Raw genomic sequence first — 19295 nt, forward strand, 5'->3', positions numbered from 1 at the left:
ATGGGATCACTCCATTTTCTCTACGGCTTTTATGTCTATCGCTTTGTCTATCAAAGTCAATAATCAGCCTCAGCTCGGTTCACGCGATCGACAATTATGTTTCCTCAAGGGTAAAAACGGGTGGTTGTTCCAGACTACAGGCGAAAATGATGAACTAAGTACGTATAGGGTGTTTTATGAGTTGCCTTAAGTTAGTCTATTATTTACCAACGTTGTCCATTGCAACCACCCGATTGCACTAATGGGATCGCTCCATTTTCTCTACGGCTTTTATATCTATGACTTTGTCTATCAAAGTCAATAATCAGCCGCAGCTCGGTTCACGCGATCGACAATTATGTTTCCTCAATGGTAAAAACGGGTGGTTGTGACAGACTACTGGCGAAAATGATAGACTAAAATATAAGGTGTTTCAGGAGTTGCTTTCAGTTAGTCTATCTATTATTTACCTCCTTTGTCCATTATTGCAACCACCCGATTCCACTAATGAGATCCCTCCATTTTCTCTGCCGCTTTTATGTCTATCGCTTTGTCTATCAAAGTCAATAATCAGCCGCAGCTCGGTTCCCGCGATCGACAGTTCTTTTCCCTCAGTGAAAGCGGCAACAGACTCCAGCACGGCGATCGGTCGGAACAAGGGAACACACATTAGTGGCGATCCGCCGTTGTGAATAAAAACAACAAATCTCCATACAAATTTCATTAGAGTTACGCCGTTTTTCGTCAGCACAACAGCGTTGACGGCGGAGCTCTATAAATCGTGGAAAATCGCGTCGGGGACAATTGAACCGTCCAGTTTTCAAAAAACACCTAACTGCCAAAACCTACAAGCATTGGGAATCATGCTGATAGATACGTATCGAGGCTCGAGGGTGTCGGGCGTTTGGGGGCTTTTGAAAAGGAGCGATGCAATTGCGACCGAGTCCCACACGAGCCGGTCACAATATGCATAACAAGTGCCGTATACATAACTAAGCTGTTAACCAGCTCCGGGACGGCGACGGCGATGTCTGGGCCCCGTCTGCCCGAGCCGTGACCGAGTGACCATGCCACGCAAGTCGCAAGTCACAACGAGCATCTTTAGTAATGACCCTTGCGTTCGCTTCGGATTCGACTCGGGGCTTCGTGGCAGTCGGCAGTTTGCGGCGGAGTCGATCGATCGCCCTAGCGACAATACTGCCGTTCTAAGGAAGAACGCCGTATGAACATTCGAGAGTTGCCAAATTTCTTCCGATAAAATGTTTATTTTTGAGGCAAGTTATGAATATTTTACCTTGAAATTTTCAGGAACTTTAGGTGAAATTGCGAACAAAATTATATGGAAAATTGGAAGAAAAATATTAATATGCTTACCAGGAAATTCGTGTTTTATCAAAGGATATTTGGCAATGCCTGAAGGTTCATACGGCGTGATTCCCTAGCACGGCAGAATACTGCTGTCTTAAGGAAGAATAGAACACCGTTTAGCTTTCAGCCGTTGCAAAGTTTTCCTTGATAAATCACAAATTTTCGGGAAAATTTATGAATATTTTTACCTCGATATTCAGAGAATTTTATTGGTAATTTGATCTATAATATCCAAAAATGTCAAGGAAAAATATGTATACAAAACTTTCTTCAAAAATATATATTTCCTGAGAGAAAATTTGGCAACGTTCGAATGCTCATACGGGGTTTTTACTTGGTACGGCAGAATATACAGAGTGTCTCAGGGTAGGGGTGCAAAAAGTCCTTCCCCAGAAAAGCCTTCTCCAATTCTCGTGATCGGGAACATTCTGCATCCCTGTCTCAGGGTTATTAGGCATTATTTAACAGTCATTGTTTTTACTTCCTCGCTCCCCTTTTTGACCTTAAAGTTCCTTTTCTTAGGATCTACCACATGAATTTTCACAATGTCTCCTTTTGTTTTTTTCCAATATTTTTTTTCTAACTTCAAATCCAAGGGTTTTCTCTACAGAATTTTCAAGAAAATTTCAGTTTTTTTAACTTCCCAAAATCCTGCCCTTAAAGCCAGAAGAGAGTCCACGGAATTCAACAAAGAGAAGTTTTTGAAAATCTATCCAGTAGAACTTGAAAAAAGTACCTTAGCATCAGTAAATTTTACATTGTGAAGATCGGGACTCATGACTTCCCTCCGATCGCCGGACTGAAGGAAAGAGTTCCGTAGGTTAAAATAAAAGTTTTTCTTGTATGTAAAAGTTGTACCTAAAATTTCGGAGCTACAGCTTCGAAAACTTTAGGGGGAAACATATAGTTTTTTGGAATTGCACAAATCAACGCGCCTTGGAAAAATCAACTCTTCGGTCACCAATCACTATCAGGCAAATCTGAGCGTTGATTTCCGAGGGCAATTTTCACGCTGTTAAGAAGAGAGCTGCTGGCATGACGGGGGACCCTTGTTGACCCTTTCACACTCAAGTACCAGTTACCCTAGACAATCAGTGTTGGGTTTGACCAGTTCGGGTTAACAACAAACACCGCAGCAACACTCTTAAACAAACGGGATCTTGGAAAGGAATTTCACGTACAAAAATGACACGGGATACTTCATGTTGAAGAGAAATCCAAACAGTCAAGCTCAACAAATAATTACGTCCCCAGCTCCTTTCATTGCCTCTCGTTATACGTATGAACACCGATGCATCATATTGTCACTTCTTCAGATATTCGATGGAAGACTGTTATTCCACCGTTAAACATTTGTTTTCGAGGCAATAGATGGCAGCACTGTCGCGCGGGCGGTAGCCAAAACAAACGAATAAAATTAGAGGAATCGGATACCCGTGAACCCGGGGCTCCGACTGATCCTGATTTTTTACGTAGCTTCTCTAATGTAAAGGCCTACCTCAATTTTCGCGTGAGCCCTGTTTCTCGTATATAACTCTATCCTTTCCGCGGCTCATGTTGAAATAGAGGTACGCCCTTACATCAGAGTGACGACGTTTTGACCGGTGTTTGGACTGTCTCCGAAACTATTCACCGGCGACGGACGTTTGTTTGAATTTTACGCGCTAACATGCCGCAGCGCAATTTGCATAATTTATGATCGGGTCACGAATGAGTTTTGGAGTGAGTGATAGTGTGTAGAGACAGGAAAGGATGAGGTTGGGAGGGTACTTGGTTGCCGGACGAATCCGATCGGAGGTGAGCTTGTGAAGTTTATGAAGTTCATTTTTGGGGAATTTTGCACTGGTAAAAAAAAACTCTTGGCTCAAGAGTGCAGTTTCTTGTCGGCGGATTTAAGAGTCTGGACTCTTGTTTCAATGCAAAATCCGGTTGAATCAATGCAAAATCCGCTTGAAACAAGAGTTCAAGACTCTTAAATCCGGCGACAAGAAACTGCACTCTTAAGTCAATGCAATGCGGCATTGGTCCAAGAGGTTTTTTTTACCAGTGTGGGGTGCAAATTTTGGGTTATACATGGTAGATACATTTGATTCCCGCTGATAGTTCTGCGTCCGTTGTATTAAAATGAACTGTCTATACACTAAAGCGTACTTATGAGGAAAAGTTAAAAAATCTAAACTTTATGGAGTGTTTTTGGAGTTACACCCGTAGACCTGGACCTAATTCTGATTAGATCAGATTTTTTTATTCATTTATGCAAAGGAACTTAAGGAACTCTTTACTGTGATCGGACTAATTGTAAAATTTGCGTCTAGGAAATGCTTTTTCTGGCACATTTCAGGATCAACATAATGTGTTATCAGCCTCCCTAAGCAGAAAAGTGTCTTCCGGACGAGCCAAAAACAGTCGCTTCTTATTGAAAAAATGTAGTCCAATGTATTCTAGGTCATCCATTTTTCTCGATTCTTCGCTGAATAATCTAAGCGAATTTTCACGATCAAACGCGAACAAGTACCTCTGAAAACCGAGAGCATTATCGCAACAAAAGAGAAAAAAAAATACTTCACTTCATTTCTCCTCTGATAGTTCGGGTTCGAGCATTGTCGATCAGCGAACCTTCTTACTTTTTTTTTACCACCTACGATTCTGCATCGTTCAAAACTCATTCATTAGGCAAACCCACATTAAAAACCCAAAATTGGATCATCATCCATCAGTGCCCAATGCGCATAATGGCGATTCGCGGTAAGCATCTGCAGGGTGATCCACAAGTTCCGCACCCCTCCTAAAACTGCCAAAAGTTCTTTCCCCTTCTCAGGGGTATCCCCATAATTTTGTTTTAGGGGAGGGAAAAAAGTCATTTCCTTTGACCTAGGAGTACTCTATAAATTTTGAGTCGATGTCTCAAAGTTTGCTTAAAAATTAGAAGGGTGATGCCCGAAGCTGGTGGTGCGGGTTATCTTTCAGATCACCCTGTACGTGGGAAGTCGCCAAAAATAAGATCCGGATGATTCGCTGAAATTTCCGCTCCATCAGATGCTCATTTCGAGCGATCATCAAGGTGGGTCTCATGAGTCACTCCGATGAGTAAACGATGGAACAGTCAATGGAGACGCCACTCCTTTCGGTCCGACGAGCTGTTCCCGCGAGATTCGTCTGCGACCCGGTGTCAACGGGTCCACGGGCATCCGGTCTGCTGATGTACCGGTGTGGCCGGCGCCACGATCAGCACCGTTTTAAAATCGGAACTAAACAAACCTTCTTTCCGTTCTGAACATTTGAAGCTAAAAGCAATCAGCAGACTTGGAATGGGGTTTTGTGCTCGCTGTTCGGTACGTCCATAAAAATTGGAAATAATGTATGAACGGCAATTTGAAAAACCCACACGTTCATCCCACCTAAATTTTTGGAGAGCCAAAAGAGGGGTGCAACGCGGAAAAAACTAAGATCATTCAACATAATCTTGGCTGATTTTAGCGCCAGCCGGAAGTATGGTTGCACAGCTAGAGTAAGGCATCAACACGATGGGAAGAAAACAACCTCGTGCGTGGCGACCCGAAGTTTGGGTCATATTGAATCTCAGAAGTTTTCAGATTGAGCATCTGAACACTATAGGTCTAGCTGTCGAGGTTCGGATCACACACCTGAAACTTGGTTCTTACATCTGAAGTACTTCGGTTTTCACATCCGAAAAACTTCAGTTTATCACATCCGAAAAACTTCAGTTTTCACATCGTCTGTAAAAACTTTCAGTTCGTCACATACCGAAAAACTTAGGGTTAACTCACATCTGAAGTGAACTTTCAGATGTAAGAACCGAAGTTTTCAGATGTGTGATCCGAACCTCGACAGCTAGATCTAAAGTGTTCAGATACTCAATCTGAAAACTTTAGAGATCCATATGACCTAAACTCGGGTCCCACGCACGGTTTCTCCGTGCATGAGTTCTAACGACCACCGTTGCCAATCAGAAGCGCTAATCCGGACTTGCTGCAGTCGAGTAACCCGTCCTAAGTATACTTAAGTACGGCTGAAGGACGACGAAAGTCGCCCTTGAGACTCTGAGCAAAACCACCCGTTTGCGAACCACTGGGACTGCAGTTTAATCGATGATGATTGGAGCATGTTGCAAATGTAGATGTTATTCTTGGGATGATTGTTGCGGCCGCTGGGTTCCGATCACTCTTGACCCACAATGGAAAGCATCACGCTATCGAGCACGCAATCCCGTCGCGGCGGCGGGGCGGCGCTCCACGGCGGCCACGTCTGTGTCCGCGGGAAGTTGACCGTTGACGTCAAAACAATCGTCGGCGATGAATGGGTGATGCAGCGGAATCCGCCGGTCTCCGAGCCACCTCGAGTGCATCAACGTCAACCACGAATTGCGCAGTCGGCCGCCAGATCGTGCAACTATCGATGGAAATTCGATTCGCGACATGCACTTTTTCCGTCTTGACGCGAGATTCTACTTCATGTCTGCGATAAGTATAAAATTGGACAGAAAGGCGCGGTCGAGGCTAAAAAAACACAATAATTACAAAACACAGGACGTTTCGACTGGTTCATCTGTAAAATACTTATGTTAGCAAACTAAGGTTGTTTCTAAACTGAGCCAAAGAGGTAATTCCTAATGGGGCAGTTGCGCTGGTCTGAGAATCGTGTTTTGATGCTTTATTCATGCATATCAACTAAAAATAATAAGACGTCCAAAATTTCTCGTACTGGAAAAAAAACACATTGGATCTAGAGTCCAGACTCTTAAAAACATCGACAAGAAAAAGTACTCTTGATTCAATCAGAATCTAGCTTAAATCAAGAACCAAGTCTCTTAATTTAAGCGGATTTCGTTTTGATTCAAGCAAAAATCCGATTGAATCAAGAGTATTTTTCTTGTTAATGTTTTCAAGAGTATGGACTCTAGATCCAATGTGTTTTTTTTTCCAGTGCGCGGACGAGGCTAAAAAAACACAATAATTTACTAAACACAGGACGTTTCGACTGGTTCATCTGTAAAAACACTTATGTGCATAGGCAAACTAAAGGTTGTTTCTAAACTGAGCCAAAGACGGTAATTCCTAATGGGGCAGTTGCGCTGGTCTTAGAATCGTGTTTTGATGCTTTATTCATGCATATCAACTAAAAATAATAAGATCCGTACAAACAGCGACTTTCTACGCTGAATGTTATCCGAGGTTTCGCGCCTTGAAAAACTCGATTTATGACGTTATCCACCGCGGTAGTACATACCATGTTATGCATTACCGCGATGGATGACGTCAAAAACCCGAATTTTCAAAGGATGATATCTCCGTTTATATTTAGCGTAGAAAATTGCTGTTTAGACAGATCTTCTTATTTTTAGCTAATCTACAAGAATCAAGCATCAAAATACGATTCTGTGACCAGCGCAACTGACCCATTACAAAACGTAGTCCAAATATTAGTTCCGATATATCATGGATTCCCAGAACGGTTGGATTTTACGATACATTTAATACATGTTTAATCAGTATTTTTCGATTGAACGCGACAACTATGCACAACTTTCGCTCACTTTAAACCATTATTGTCGGACTGACGACTTGGGAGGCGTGAGAGGGGCGGGTCCGGTCGGTTTCGTGAATAAAAAATCGCTGCATTTGATTGCGTTCAAAGTCATCGATTAAAAAATAACAATCAGAGAGGAACGGACGCCGCATGCAATGTTTCATAATGAAAATATCAATCTGCTCTCGACCGCATAATTTTTGCCTGATCGAATTCTGATTCTCAACGAAGAGAGATATATTGGTGGCGGTCAGGCTTACGTAATATTTACGGAAAACTTTAAAGAACTTTCGGAGTTTGCATGTTAACTTTTATTCTGTCGAACTTCTCAGGTTAAGATCATAATTCGGTTCAAAATTAGCCTCATTTACTCAATTAACTAATCAATTCGACATTAATTTTTTCCCCCTTTGGTAAATACTGGTGAACCTGAGGATTCTTTCCGCTTGCATAACTTGCCCCTTTTGTAACACGTCAGAAAAAAAAACCAATGGCGGTAGTGATAACGCAACTTTCAGGTAAGTTACAGACCGGATATGTGTTTTGAAATGAGTCGAATTGGCCTGGGAGGAGGGGGGGGCAGAGAGGCCGCCCTTAACTTTTGGGCAAAATGGCCTCGCATGAGCCCATTTTGACGGAGTTTTGGCCGGTCTTTGCACACTTTTTTAAAAATCTCGCAGATAGCCTGTCAAGACCTCTTAGGAACCTACCCCCTTTAGTTAGGAGAGGCTCCCGAATATTTCCACCCTCTGGAAAATTTGAAGTTAGTTCATCCCTCCGCTACCGAAGGGTTTTTACGCATCTCTGGTCTCAGATATGTATGTACAAGTTGCTATGATGGTCGCTAAGGCGCTCTGCGAAACTTACCCGCCACAGGAGTCTGCCATGGTAGAAATCCTCCGAAATACTAGAAAGAAAACAAGGAAACAGCGGAAACAAGGCTAAAATACATAAAAATATACGGATCATCCGGAAGCTGGCATCTCTTTATCTCTGACGGTGCCTTCTAACCAACAGGGTTGAAATTTTTCATGAAAAATAAAATCTTGAAACCTCATGTGAAATATTTCATGAAAAATCAGAATTATATGACAAATATTCTCCAAAATTAAATGCAAAATTAAATGAGAGGCGACTGGTTTTTGCTATATGGTGTTTTTTGGTGCGTGTTGCATACCTAGCCCCTGAAAAAATGTACCATATTTTTCACAACTATGTGAAATTTCATGAAATGTTTCATGGAAATGTTCAATAGTTCATATTTTTCATTTCACCCGTGCAACCCTGTCTACCAACCGTTTGGCTGGACGCCCTCTCCGACACCTGGTCTTAGATAAAATGCGAAAAATCAAAGGGTAAAAGTTACTCACTTGAGATCGCAGCCGCAGAAGCTGAGGGTGAAGGGACTGAGGTTGAAGACGTTGAATTTCGTGGAGAGGCCCGGGATGGTGAGCTGGCAGCCGTCGTGCTCCCGGCAGCAGCGGTCCGTCGAGGTGAATCCACCGAGCTGCCGTTGAGAATCGGCCACGTTCCTATGTCCGCACCACTTAGTTCCCGGCATTATGCCCAGCCTTTGCAGGCCTCGCTTCATCCTGAAAAATACAGTTTTAACCCTCATTTCAGTCGCAATGTATAGAATCTAGAAATCCGGTAGTCTGGAAAACCGAAAAAATCAAGGAATTTGCAGAGACCGGGAATAGTCAGGGAAAGTCAGGGAATTTATAGGAATGGTCAGGAAATTTTGCGAGGTGCATTTAGCAGCATTAGGTGTAATTTAAAGGGTAAAATATCAAGTTGGAAGTTTTAATAGAACGGAGGGAAAGTCAGGGAATCCTAAAATTAGGGAGTCGGGGAAAAGCAAAAATAGTCAGGGAAAGTCAGGGAATTTGATGATGAAGGAATTATGGCAATTCTGATAGACAAAAAGAGGAGGTCGCATTTTGAGGATTTGTTCACCCCGTGACGTAGATAGGTACCAAAAGCCGGCGATATTCCGGCAAAATCTGAAATTCGAAATCTGAAAACCCGACCATGATGTCCGTTTTTACGCTAAATTCAACTCAAAATATAATTTCTAACAATAAATTTGAATAAAATTACTTTTTTCCATAAACTACACAAGTTTCAAGAAAATCGATGACAAAAAGCGTCTACCTACGACATCGACGAAATCAAAAACGCCCGAAATGCGACCACCTTATTTGGACTGCGTTAAACAGAAAGGAACCAAGCCACATCAGCTATTGTCAAATTTAATCGGGCTGTTTAATTTTTTCCATGAAAACGGTTGGGCGGATTTTCATGCAAATTTCAGCGAATTTTCTGCATAGTATGAAGCAAATTCCCTGAAAATTTCGAAGGAATCCGCACAAAATTTCCCTCGTAAAAAATTGAATTGTCCAGAAAAATTTGGCAATAGCTAATATGGCTTGGTTCCTTTCTGTTTAGCGCGGTCCATTTACTAATCACATCTAGGCCTTGACGCAGCAAAATCCAAGCGCCTTCAATTGTTTGGATGCAACACGGATATCCATCAAGTATTTATAGTTGCATCTAAACCTTGTCATGTAGAAAGCCAGCAGCGTGATGTGCAATCCTTTTGGTCGAGTGACATATGCATCTCTTTTGTAAACGGTAAGTAGTATGAAGCCATTGCATGAAACAAGGATTCACAAGGTCAAATTTCGTGAGGAGTGCGATGGTGCCACTGGTTTTCTCTGATACAAAATTCTAAGCTCAAAGAAAGTTTTAGAATATTTGCATCTCAGCTTCGGCATGGCAAGATTCAGTGCGCCTTCAATTGTCAAGATGCAACAAGGATCAACAATATTGATTACTACTTGACTACTTGATTATACTTGCCAATTACCATACGTGTAACTGTTTCTGATACCCCAACAATTCTCAGTAGAGTCCAAAGATATGTTACTCATTTTCGAGGGAAAGCTCTTGGTAAAAATTGGCTGTACAGTAGTATTTTTGAACAAAGCTTCGCTATAAAAAATCCCATAACCGGATAACCGGACCGCGATGTTCCAAAATACTATTGCACAGTCAATTTTTGCCAGAGATTCGATACATCTGTGGAAACGTTTATTTAAAACATTTGAAAAAGTACTTTTCTTTTGGTGAAATAGTTTTTTTTCAAATACCTTTCGAATTCGGATTCTGGTGGTGGCTCCGTGGTCGTCGTTGTCGGTGGCAGCTTTTCGAATCGTTGCTTTGACATTTTTAAAATTTTCTGATGGCTTTTTTTGCACTGATGCCTCAGTTTTTTATAGCTCAGCCAGTTGTTAATATCGCTAGGTAACTTTTGATAGCTTTTTAAGTAAGTTATATTTGTCTTTGATTCTAGAATGTCTTGAAAAGTGCTGAGAAATTTTTTGATGACTTTCTTCTGTTTTAAGTATTCGCAGTCTTGGAGTAGTCCGTCCGGACCGTAGACCATCTGAACGAAGCGTGAACCGTCACTGAGCTGTCGCAACATGGTTGAAACGCTGTAACAAAAAACAAACGAACGACGAATTAATATCAAATATACAAAAGACCACTTGAATATGGATGTAAAATATTCATTATTGATATATTGGTCAAAACCTACCATGCTCATTTTCTGAGAGCCTCCGATCTCATTTTTATCATTCTGTAGAATAATTTTAGGAATTGTTTTTATTTTTTTTATTTTCTGTGATCAAATTAAATCTGAATGGACTTCAACTTGAAAATTGCCTGTATTTTGAAGAAGTTGATAATGAGACTTCGACATGGCTCACCCTAGGGTGATTACAAAAAGAGTATTTGGTCTCGGATTTTGGCTCCCGGTATAATAGGCGACAAGAATAGATCTTAGAAAAAGCGTCGTTTTTTGCATCTTTGGGGGTTGCGCACCCCCTAAAATTATCCGATTGGGCCTAAATATTGCAAAGGTGCACTGTCGTATTCTTCGTTTCAGTTTTTATGCTGGAAACTGATTTCCTAATCGCACAAACTATTGCAAAATCGCCCGAAAGCGAACATGCAAAACATTACGATTTTTGCCTATGAAAGTGAGGTGCGGTCTCTCAAAAAATTGACGGGTAAGCCCGAGGTTTTTCCATTGGAACTGTTACAATGGAGATAGTACCTTTTACTTTAAATAAGTTTATTTATATACTTTAGATACCGGTTAGCGGAAAAAGCAATTGGTGCAAATAGCTAAAGCAGTAGTAGTAGGCTTTATAAAGGTTATACGAGAACAAGTACAGTAAAAATAAATTATTCCTCTTATCCAAGGGACGGACGACGGTGTGGTTTCCACGAAGATTTCAAATCATCACTTCAGGTGATAAAAGTAATTCTTCGACGCCAATGAGAATAATTGGTTAAGTTAATAAAGTCATTAAAAAATTTGCATTTTTTGCGGCACGAACGAGAGAGAGAGAGAGGCGCAACACTTCCGGTATTCATATGAGCTTTGTGTTGACGGGTTGAAATTCTCCTCCTGGCTATTTTAACGGTCATAAATGCACCAGTTAACGCCCAACAAACACGTTTGCTGCGATAAGTTTAGCACACTTATAATCTGTCGTAGAGAGGCTGATTATGAACTTAAACATGCTCCCTGAATCGAACTTTTCTAGCCAGGGGTGCAGAAAGTTCTTCGCCTTCACGTTTTTGGAGGCAGCCCTCGATTTTTTTGAGGTTGCCTTCACATACCTTTCAACATAAACCTTGCGCGCTTCACTATTCCTTTCGCATAAATAGAGTACGCTCAATTTGTATTTTCTTCGCATAAGAGAGCGCGTTAAACAGTCCCCTTCGCAAAAAGCTAGGCGCTTGGATAGTCATATTTTTTTCGAGGTGCCTTCACGATTTTTTACCCCTTTTCAGGAGCCCTCACATTATTTGCTCCGAAATCGGCAAATCGAGCACTTTTCGCACCCCTGTCAAGCATTTAAAGGGTTTACACTGCGCGAGAGATTTGAATTAGTGAGAACGAAAACCCACCAACTTGAAAAAATGAAAATAATGAAGAGATAGACACGAAACTGCACAGTAGGTGAAGAAGTTAGTCCAAGAAAAAGACTTTTGGTGCCGAAAGATAAGTTTTAAGGACACGTTAAAGGTCAAAGTTGAAACAAATGCATTAACTTCATACCCTTTATACAAATTGACTGGCTCCGATGAAAATTGAGTATTTTCGAGTTATCGAGTTGGTGTGTTTTCGAACTCACTGATTCATTTGTCGGAGAAGAGATTCGCAATTTTTGCCAAAGTTTCAAAAGTCGTCCAAAATTCGTTAGAATCTATCGGAAGATAACCGATTTTGTCAACAATTTTCAAGGTGTACTAGGCAAATGAGTTGTTTACAGACGGAGCTTACACAGTAGAGAAAAAAAAGGAAGCAAATCAGATTAATCGCGATAGTAGGCTGAAGTTGTATGTAATTATTTCATTTTCCGCCTTGAAAATAGGAGGGGAGAAGAAAAGAAAAAAGTTCACCCTCTTTTTAAGGTACTTGTCACCATCCAGCTTTCCCCCAATGCAGCTACGGGGACAGTCCGGATATGGCATTGACGTAAATCGCTGGGAAACAGCACCAATTCATCCCCCCCCCCATACATTAAGGTAAAAAAATGGATTTAAGCTCAAAAGTTGGCAATGCTATAACGGCGGTGTTGAAAATTTTCCAGCGAATTTAACCGTAGTTTATGCACTATTGGACGCAATGAACTAAAAGAGTGGCAACTTTGGGTCTTTAGGCACTTTATCAAATAACCTTCCCTTTTAAATGCTCTGAATTAACCGTAATTATACTCTCACGACGTACCTACTTCCTCTCTTTTCTCGTACGTTGGGTCCATCGATTGCACTTGTTCTGAAATTCAAGGTCATCGTCGCCGTATTTCTTGCAAATATTGGCCTATTTTGCATTGATACTTGCGTAAAAATGTTAAAAATTTCTGAAAAGAACTTGGCAACACTGTCGAGGCCCTTGGGAACACCACACACCTTTGAATACGCGGGAGCACCATTTATGATTGAAACGAGGGGAGACAGGGATGCCAACGGACACAAAAGGCCCTTATGTGTACGACATATTTACAGAATGTCACTTGCGCCCTTTCATTTAAGTTGGAGTATCTGAGCGCGGTGAGATTCAAATTGGTAGGTACTTCAAAGGGGTTTACAAGAACAGAAAATTCTCCATGTTGCTCAGAGGAATGAGAGCTTTCGCATTTAAAATTTAAATAAAATTACGATAGTTTATTGATACTCTTTAGAGGAAATGTAATGAGCGTGATTCTTTGGAGGAAGAGAGTTATGCTCGTCAGAGGTAAATGTAAAGTAAGGATTCTTGCAAAAACATCACGTGATTCCTGGCTCGCAAAAGCTCTTCTTTTTTTGAAATCTGTTTTACATTGCTTTTTAAAGTTTTAAACAAATTATTGAAACAAACATTTGGCTATCATTTGGTAAATAAATTTTCATTTTAAACAATCAAAAATATGAATTCCATGCGTCAGAAAGATGGGCAATTTAATAACATATTACAATGCAATACTGATTTCAATTTTATCGCGACAAATGGGCCTGTTGCATGCAAGATATACAGCCGTGCGAATAGAGTTTATAGAGGTTAAATGACACGAAAATTACGATTGTCACATTAAAAAAGTCTGAAATACACTCCTTACTGCGCAATTTGCGTTGTTAGGAACGCGCTTTTTCAAATTTCCCGCGTCTGGGGGCAGTTTTCTAACGGCAACTCGCGGCTATTTCCGGTCAACTAAAACTGACAACATAACCTAAAAATCGGAGCTCGTGATATCGTGAAATGAAATGTAGAAGGATTGCGTTGGCTATTTAAAAGTTGATCGATTTCGTTATCACATAAAGCGTACATGGACCACTATAAGAGATCACGTTGGGTTTGTAAACAAACTGAAGGAAAAAATAACAACAAAAACAACGACTCGGCATCTTCCGGAAATCACCGAGCCCGCCGTTTGCTCGTTTCCGGTGATTAGAAAACTGCCCCCAGACGCGGGAAATTTGAAAAAGCGCGTTCCTAACAACGCAAATTGCGCAGTAAGGAAAGTATTTCAGACTTTTTTAATGAGACCATCGTAATTTTCGAATCATTTAACCCCTAAAAAGTCTATTCGCGCGGCTATATCTCTTGCATGCAACAGGCCCATTTCAAAAGAAGTGTTCCTCCGATCAATAGGTAGGCAAAATTCGCAATAATCCGGTGCAGCAACAATAATTTCATCATTTAACTGCAATTTATTGCAATTTGTACTGTTTCAAGAAGAGAAATGAGTCAAATCCCTTGTATTGCACGAAATTTTGTTGAAGAGGATACAGCGGCACTCGTAGTAATGTTCAGATTCCGTCTAATACCGTACTTTTAGAATTTATAAAGCAGAGTCCTTTGGAGTATTAATGATGATGTAAGCTTAAAAAGGCTTATTCGAACTTGGCACGTCTTCCAGTTTATTTTGATCCAAATGTACAAGTTTCCGATGAGGTAAATGGTAAATTTTCCGTTCTATACTTTGCCTTTAAGATCAAGCATTTTTCCTCATCACATAGTTTCCCTGGGCAATTTAACCAATTGAGGTATTATTGATCGATATCGATGAGACTCCATCGAAACAATATTGCCTTTTAAAAGATCCCAAGTTTATATCGATTCTTAGAACGCATGATTTTCCATTGTATTGAATTCCCTCTTTAACGAGGAATTAATTATTGCGACTGCATTTTTTTAACGTGAGCATGTTGACGTTCTCTTTCAAAATAGGCATCGGAGAAGGTTAATGAAGCAATTCAAAATCGAAACGAAAAGTCGATCGAAGGGAGGTGGACTCCATCTGGCGGAACGACCGAAACCGCCCGCTGCTGTGCTGAGAAGAAACACCGTATGGGTATCGAGACGTGGACACATTTTCTCAGATAATGCATAAATTAGCAAGAAATTTTGCGACTTTTTTCCTGGGGGCTTTTACAAAAATTGATTCACGACTTTTCCACAATGTAGGGAACTTTCGAGGGAAAATACTGAGAACTTTTCTTAAAAGTAGGCACACCACGAGGGAAATTGTTGAGGATCGGTTTTTTTTAAAAAAGAATTTAAGAGAAATCCCCATCCGAAAATTACCGTCTATTTTTATTTAGTTGTTTCTTTGTCTCTTCGTGCGTTTATTTGTCAACCAGTCTCAATTTTGTCGGTGACTACACATTTAAACATTTGATTGAAAAAAAAAAATTCATTGAAATTAAAAAAATGATTCGAGTAAAAAAAAATAATTATTCGGGTAAAATCATCTTTTCCTCGAAAATGAAGGAAAATGAGTTAGGGAAACTTTCTACTGATCGAAAATATTTTTTTTTTTAAGGTTAAAGAGTTTTTTTAACTATTTCGTCCAATGTCTAGTGCAGTATATTTATCAGGGGGAATTTGAAATCATTCGACTGATTATAGGATGTTCCTTTCTTGCACGGCGGACCAACGTTGTTATGTTTGTACTACGGTAAAACGTCGTATAAATATTCAAAAACTGTCGAATTTACCCTGATATAAAATTAATTTACAAGGATATTTAAGAATTTCCCTTAAAATTTTCTTACACCTAAAGCCACCAAGGGAAATCCTATTAGAACAAACACAATGTCCCCAAATATTGTATTTCATCACACTTAAAAGTATGGTAACAACTACTTTAAGTCTACTTGTTTTTTTCCACAGTGATACTATTGATTAAAAATAACCAGAATTACAGTAGTATTTACTAGAACTCAGGTCACGCTCACCATAATAAGGTAAATGCTACCGTGGAGCCTGCTGTTTATTACCATACTCGGATCACTGTGTCAGAGCATGGTGGGAAATGTACCATATTTTTTTCAGTGACATTGCCATACAGACATTGTGGACATTCAGACATTGCCGAATATTTGGACTTCATTTTGCAATTTGTAACTATAAATTCTGGCTCTTCTGGAAAAACACTTATGTGCATAGGGAAACTAATGGCACATACGTTGTTTTTAAACCGGGCTAGAATTTATGGTTCCAAATTGCAAAAAGTAGTCCATTTCTTCCAGAAGAAATTCGGCAATGTCTGAATGCACATACGGCGTTTCCACATTTAAGCAAGACAGAGCGGTGGTCCGCAAATGTGATGCACCGCTACAAATCGGCGACAAATGATCACGTGTCGCGCAAAACAATGAGACTCCCGACTGATTCGCCGTAACTTTTAGGAGCGTCTCAATGACCACTGATCGTGAGCGCATAATCCCCGTTTAATCGGATTAGACCGTCTGATTGAAATAAATGAGGATTAGGCGCCGCCGGTGTCCCGTGCCGTGAGCCAATCACAGTTGCCGGATAGACCTGATTTCTGCCCATAAATCAGTCCGGCGCCCGCCGCAAGCCGCAATGCACGGTAGCTGACAGTGGGATGCCCTACTGCCGGGCTAGCGGAGAGAAGTAAGTGTCAAAATTTCAAACTCGAATTTCCTTCAAAATTCGTCTAATTTCTTTCAGATGAAATCACTGAAATAGCTAAAAACAGCGATAGCGAAGAGAGCAGTAAGTGCCAGATTTTCGAAATCGAGTTTCCTTCAAAATTCGTCTAATCTCTTTTACACCGAGAAAAAAAAAAACACGGTTTTTCGACGGTTACCACTGTAGTAATGTCACACGGGATTCCACAGTAGTAAAACCGTGGATTTTGATGACTGTAATGATGAGCAAGGTGCTGTTACTGTGTTCAACGTGATATTATTGTGAGCACAATAATGCTACCACGAGCATGGTTATGCTACTATGCTCATCAATAATCTTACCAAAATCCATGGTTCTACTACCGTGGAATCCCGTGTGACATTACTACCGTGTAACCGTCGAAAAACCGTGTTTTTTTTTCTCCGTGTAGATGAAATCACTGAAATAGCTAAATCAGCAAAATTCATCTTCATTTTATAACAATGAGACATACGAGAAAGCCGTATGTGTGCAAAAAATTAGTTCCAGGCAAGACAGCAGTAAGTGACATTATGCCTCCAGAGATCCAATAAAAACAGTGCTTTCAAGTAAAGTGCCTTCCTCTTCTGCCAACTTTTAACCCGAAAATGTGTTTGTTGTGTGTCCACAACGCAACCACGAAAGCATGGAGAAGATAGCACTTACGGCTGTCTTGCCTAACAATAGTGTAGCTCGAAAATGAAAAATACCCTTTTTATTTAATTGAAATAAAATCGGTCGATTTCGAATCATCCAAACGATTTCTTGGAGTTTTCGGACGATTAGGGGCAATTTGACAAAGAACCAAGGCTTCTTTCAATAGAATATTCCGATTAGAAGCTTCTAAGCCCGTTTTCTCAAAACTTCATTTGTTAGCTAGACACTTTACCCAATTTTTTTTACCCGATTCCTAGTTTGGCCAACAAATTTAACCCAAGTTAAACATTGGCTGTGTTGCTCACGTAGCCCTCAAAGCACCGTTATACAATTAAGACAAACGGAACCAACATCATATGGAAATGGAGCAAGGGAAAGAACACGCGTTGATGACGGCGTAGGGATACAACTATTCATGCTGGATGGATGTCCGTGTTGTATCTGCAAAATTGAAGGCGCGATGCAAGAACTCGCTTTGCTCAGATCTACGCTCTCAGGATGTGTCGCTTACATTCGGGAGAGAAGGTGAAAAAACAAGGCCCGATTACATTTCTCCTATCTTCGGCTACTTTGCTAACTTAGCCCTTAAAGCACCACTACAAATAAGCCAAACAAAACCAACATCACATAGAAATGGAGCAAACGGAAAGAACACGCGTTAATGACGGCGTAGGGATACAACGATTCGTGCTTGATGGATGTCCGTGTTGTATCTGCAAAATTGAAGGCGCGATGGCGCGAGGTGTGGCGTGTGAGCTTGCGATACTCTGTTCTATGCTGCCAATGAATTGTCGCGTTGATTGGGGAGATAAGTTTAAAAGAAAAAATAAGCCCAAAAGAGCCTCTCCTATTTTTGGCTGTGTTGATATTCGATTTTTTCAATTTGATGTCTTCTTATTGTTTTTAAGATGAATTTGTGATCTACATCTAGAGTTTGGATGCACTGACCCCATAAGACCCACGGGGCACGTATTTTCAGCTATCCTCGGGTCAGTTTGACCCGGCTTGGGCAACTAAGGGTTAAATTTCATTATTTGGCGGAATCTCAACACCTAAACCATTGCTTGTAATTGGACTAAGTAAACTATTAATTCAATAAACATTGCACACAAAAAAAACTATTGGACAAACTTTATAAATGGACCATAAAAACTTTGGACCAAACACAATTGGGTAAAGTTTCAGACCACCCTTCATTTTTGCACTTACTGCTCTCTTCGCTATCACGGCAGCCTAGGGCCTAGAGTTATATTGAGAGTTAAGATTTCTGTAATCCATTTTTGCCTGGCTTTCGTATTTTTAGCCTCCATGATGTTACAAACGGTCGCGAAGATAAAAATTTCACTGGTTGCAAAAATTTCTATAGATTAGCGTAAGAAACATAGTCGACAGTCACCATTACGCGTAAGGAACGCTCCAATGGCGGGGCGTGAATGAACGATTATCGATATTTTCCCACTTGAAGCTATAGTAAAGAATCGACAACTAAGGTCTTCGTTGCGAACACCCTGTTTATCGATCATTTTCCATGGGTTTAAAAGGCAGATTAATCTATCAATCGCAAAGCACGCCACGTCACTGGAACGATCATTTCGATAATTTTCTTAATATAAATTGTAAGTCACATTACTTCAAATATAGGTGCAAAAGAAATTAAAAATTACATCCAATAAGCAGAATATTAGATCGAGACATTTATGATAGGTATTAAAGTATTACCTTCACGATGACTTCACATCCTGCGCGTCCAAAAAATTACCAAAAATTATGATCTTCCGATCCGTGAAACCGGACGATTATTCAATGTCATCAGAGAGATTTTTTAGCAAGTTTTGATTATTATACCACAAGCACGGTAATATCTAGTATTGCACGAAAATTGAGCCATAGGGACAACCCTGCGTCTCAAATGTGCGAAAATGTGATATGAAGTCATCGTGCGTCTGAGGTCAAGCAGATGGCATCATTTGATCGTATAATCGGCAAATTATACACTTGAAACTTGTTTTAAAACTGACCGAGTTTAGTAGAAACGGACCAAGTGCATCGGCATATAGATAAAAGGACCTATCTATGTAAGGAGATCAACGGCAGATATGAGATTCCTACGGGAAGTAAAAGAAGTTCAGCTGAACTCGCTGTCCAAGTGCCGATAACCTTACGCGTGAACTTTAAAACTTTCGGCAGCTGAAGCTTCCCATATTTATGTTCTAAGTCACCAAGATTG

At 40.5% G+C, this 19295-nt stretch overlaps 1 protein-coding gene across 3 annotated transcripts in view; it reads right to left on the minus strand.

Annotated features, from left to right (window-relative positions):
• The window catches only part of LOC109035133 (uncharacterized), a 291482-nt gene that overhangs the window by 87656 nt on the left and 184531 nt on the right, over positions 1–19295 (minus strand). For all 3 annotated transcript variants that reach the window (XM_072303117.1, XM_072303118.1, XM_019048639.2), the window contains 2 exons: positions 10047–10391; positions 8265–8486 (listed from right to left, as the gene is read on the minus strand). In XM_072303117.1, the coding sequence (XP_072159218.1) occupies positions 8265–8486; positions 10047–10391 (567 nt within the window). The remainder of the gene's footprint in view (positions 1–8264; positions 8487–10046; positions 10392–19295) is intronic.

This window comes from Bemisia tabaci, chromosome 8 (assembly GCF_918797505.1).
Source record: "Bemisia tabaci chromosome 8, PGI_BMITA_v3".
NCBI lineage: Eukaryota > Metazoa > Arthropoda > Insecta > Hemiptera > Aleyrodidae > Bemisia > Bemisia tabaci.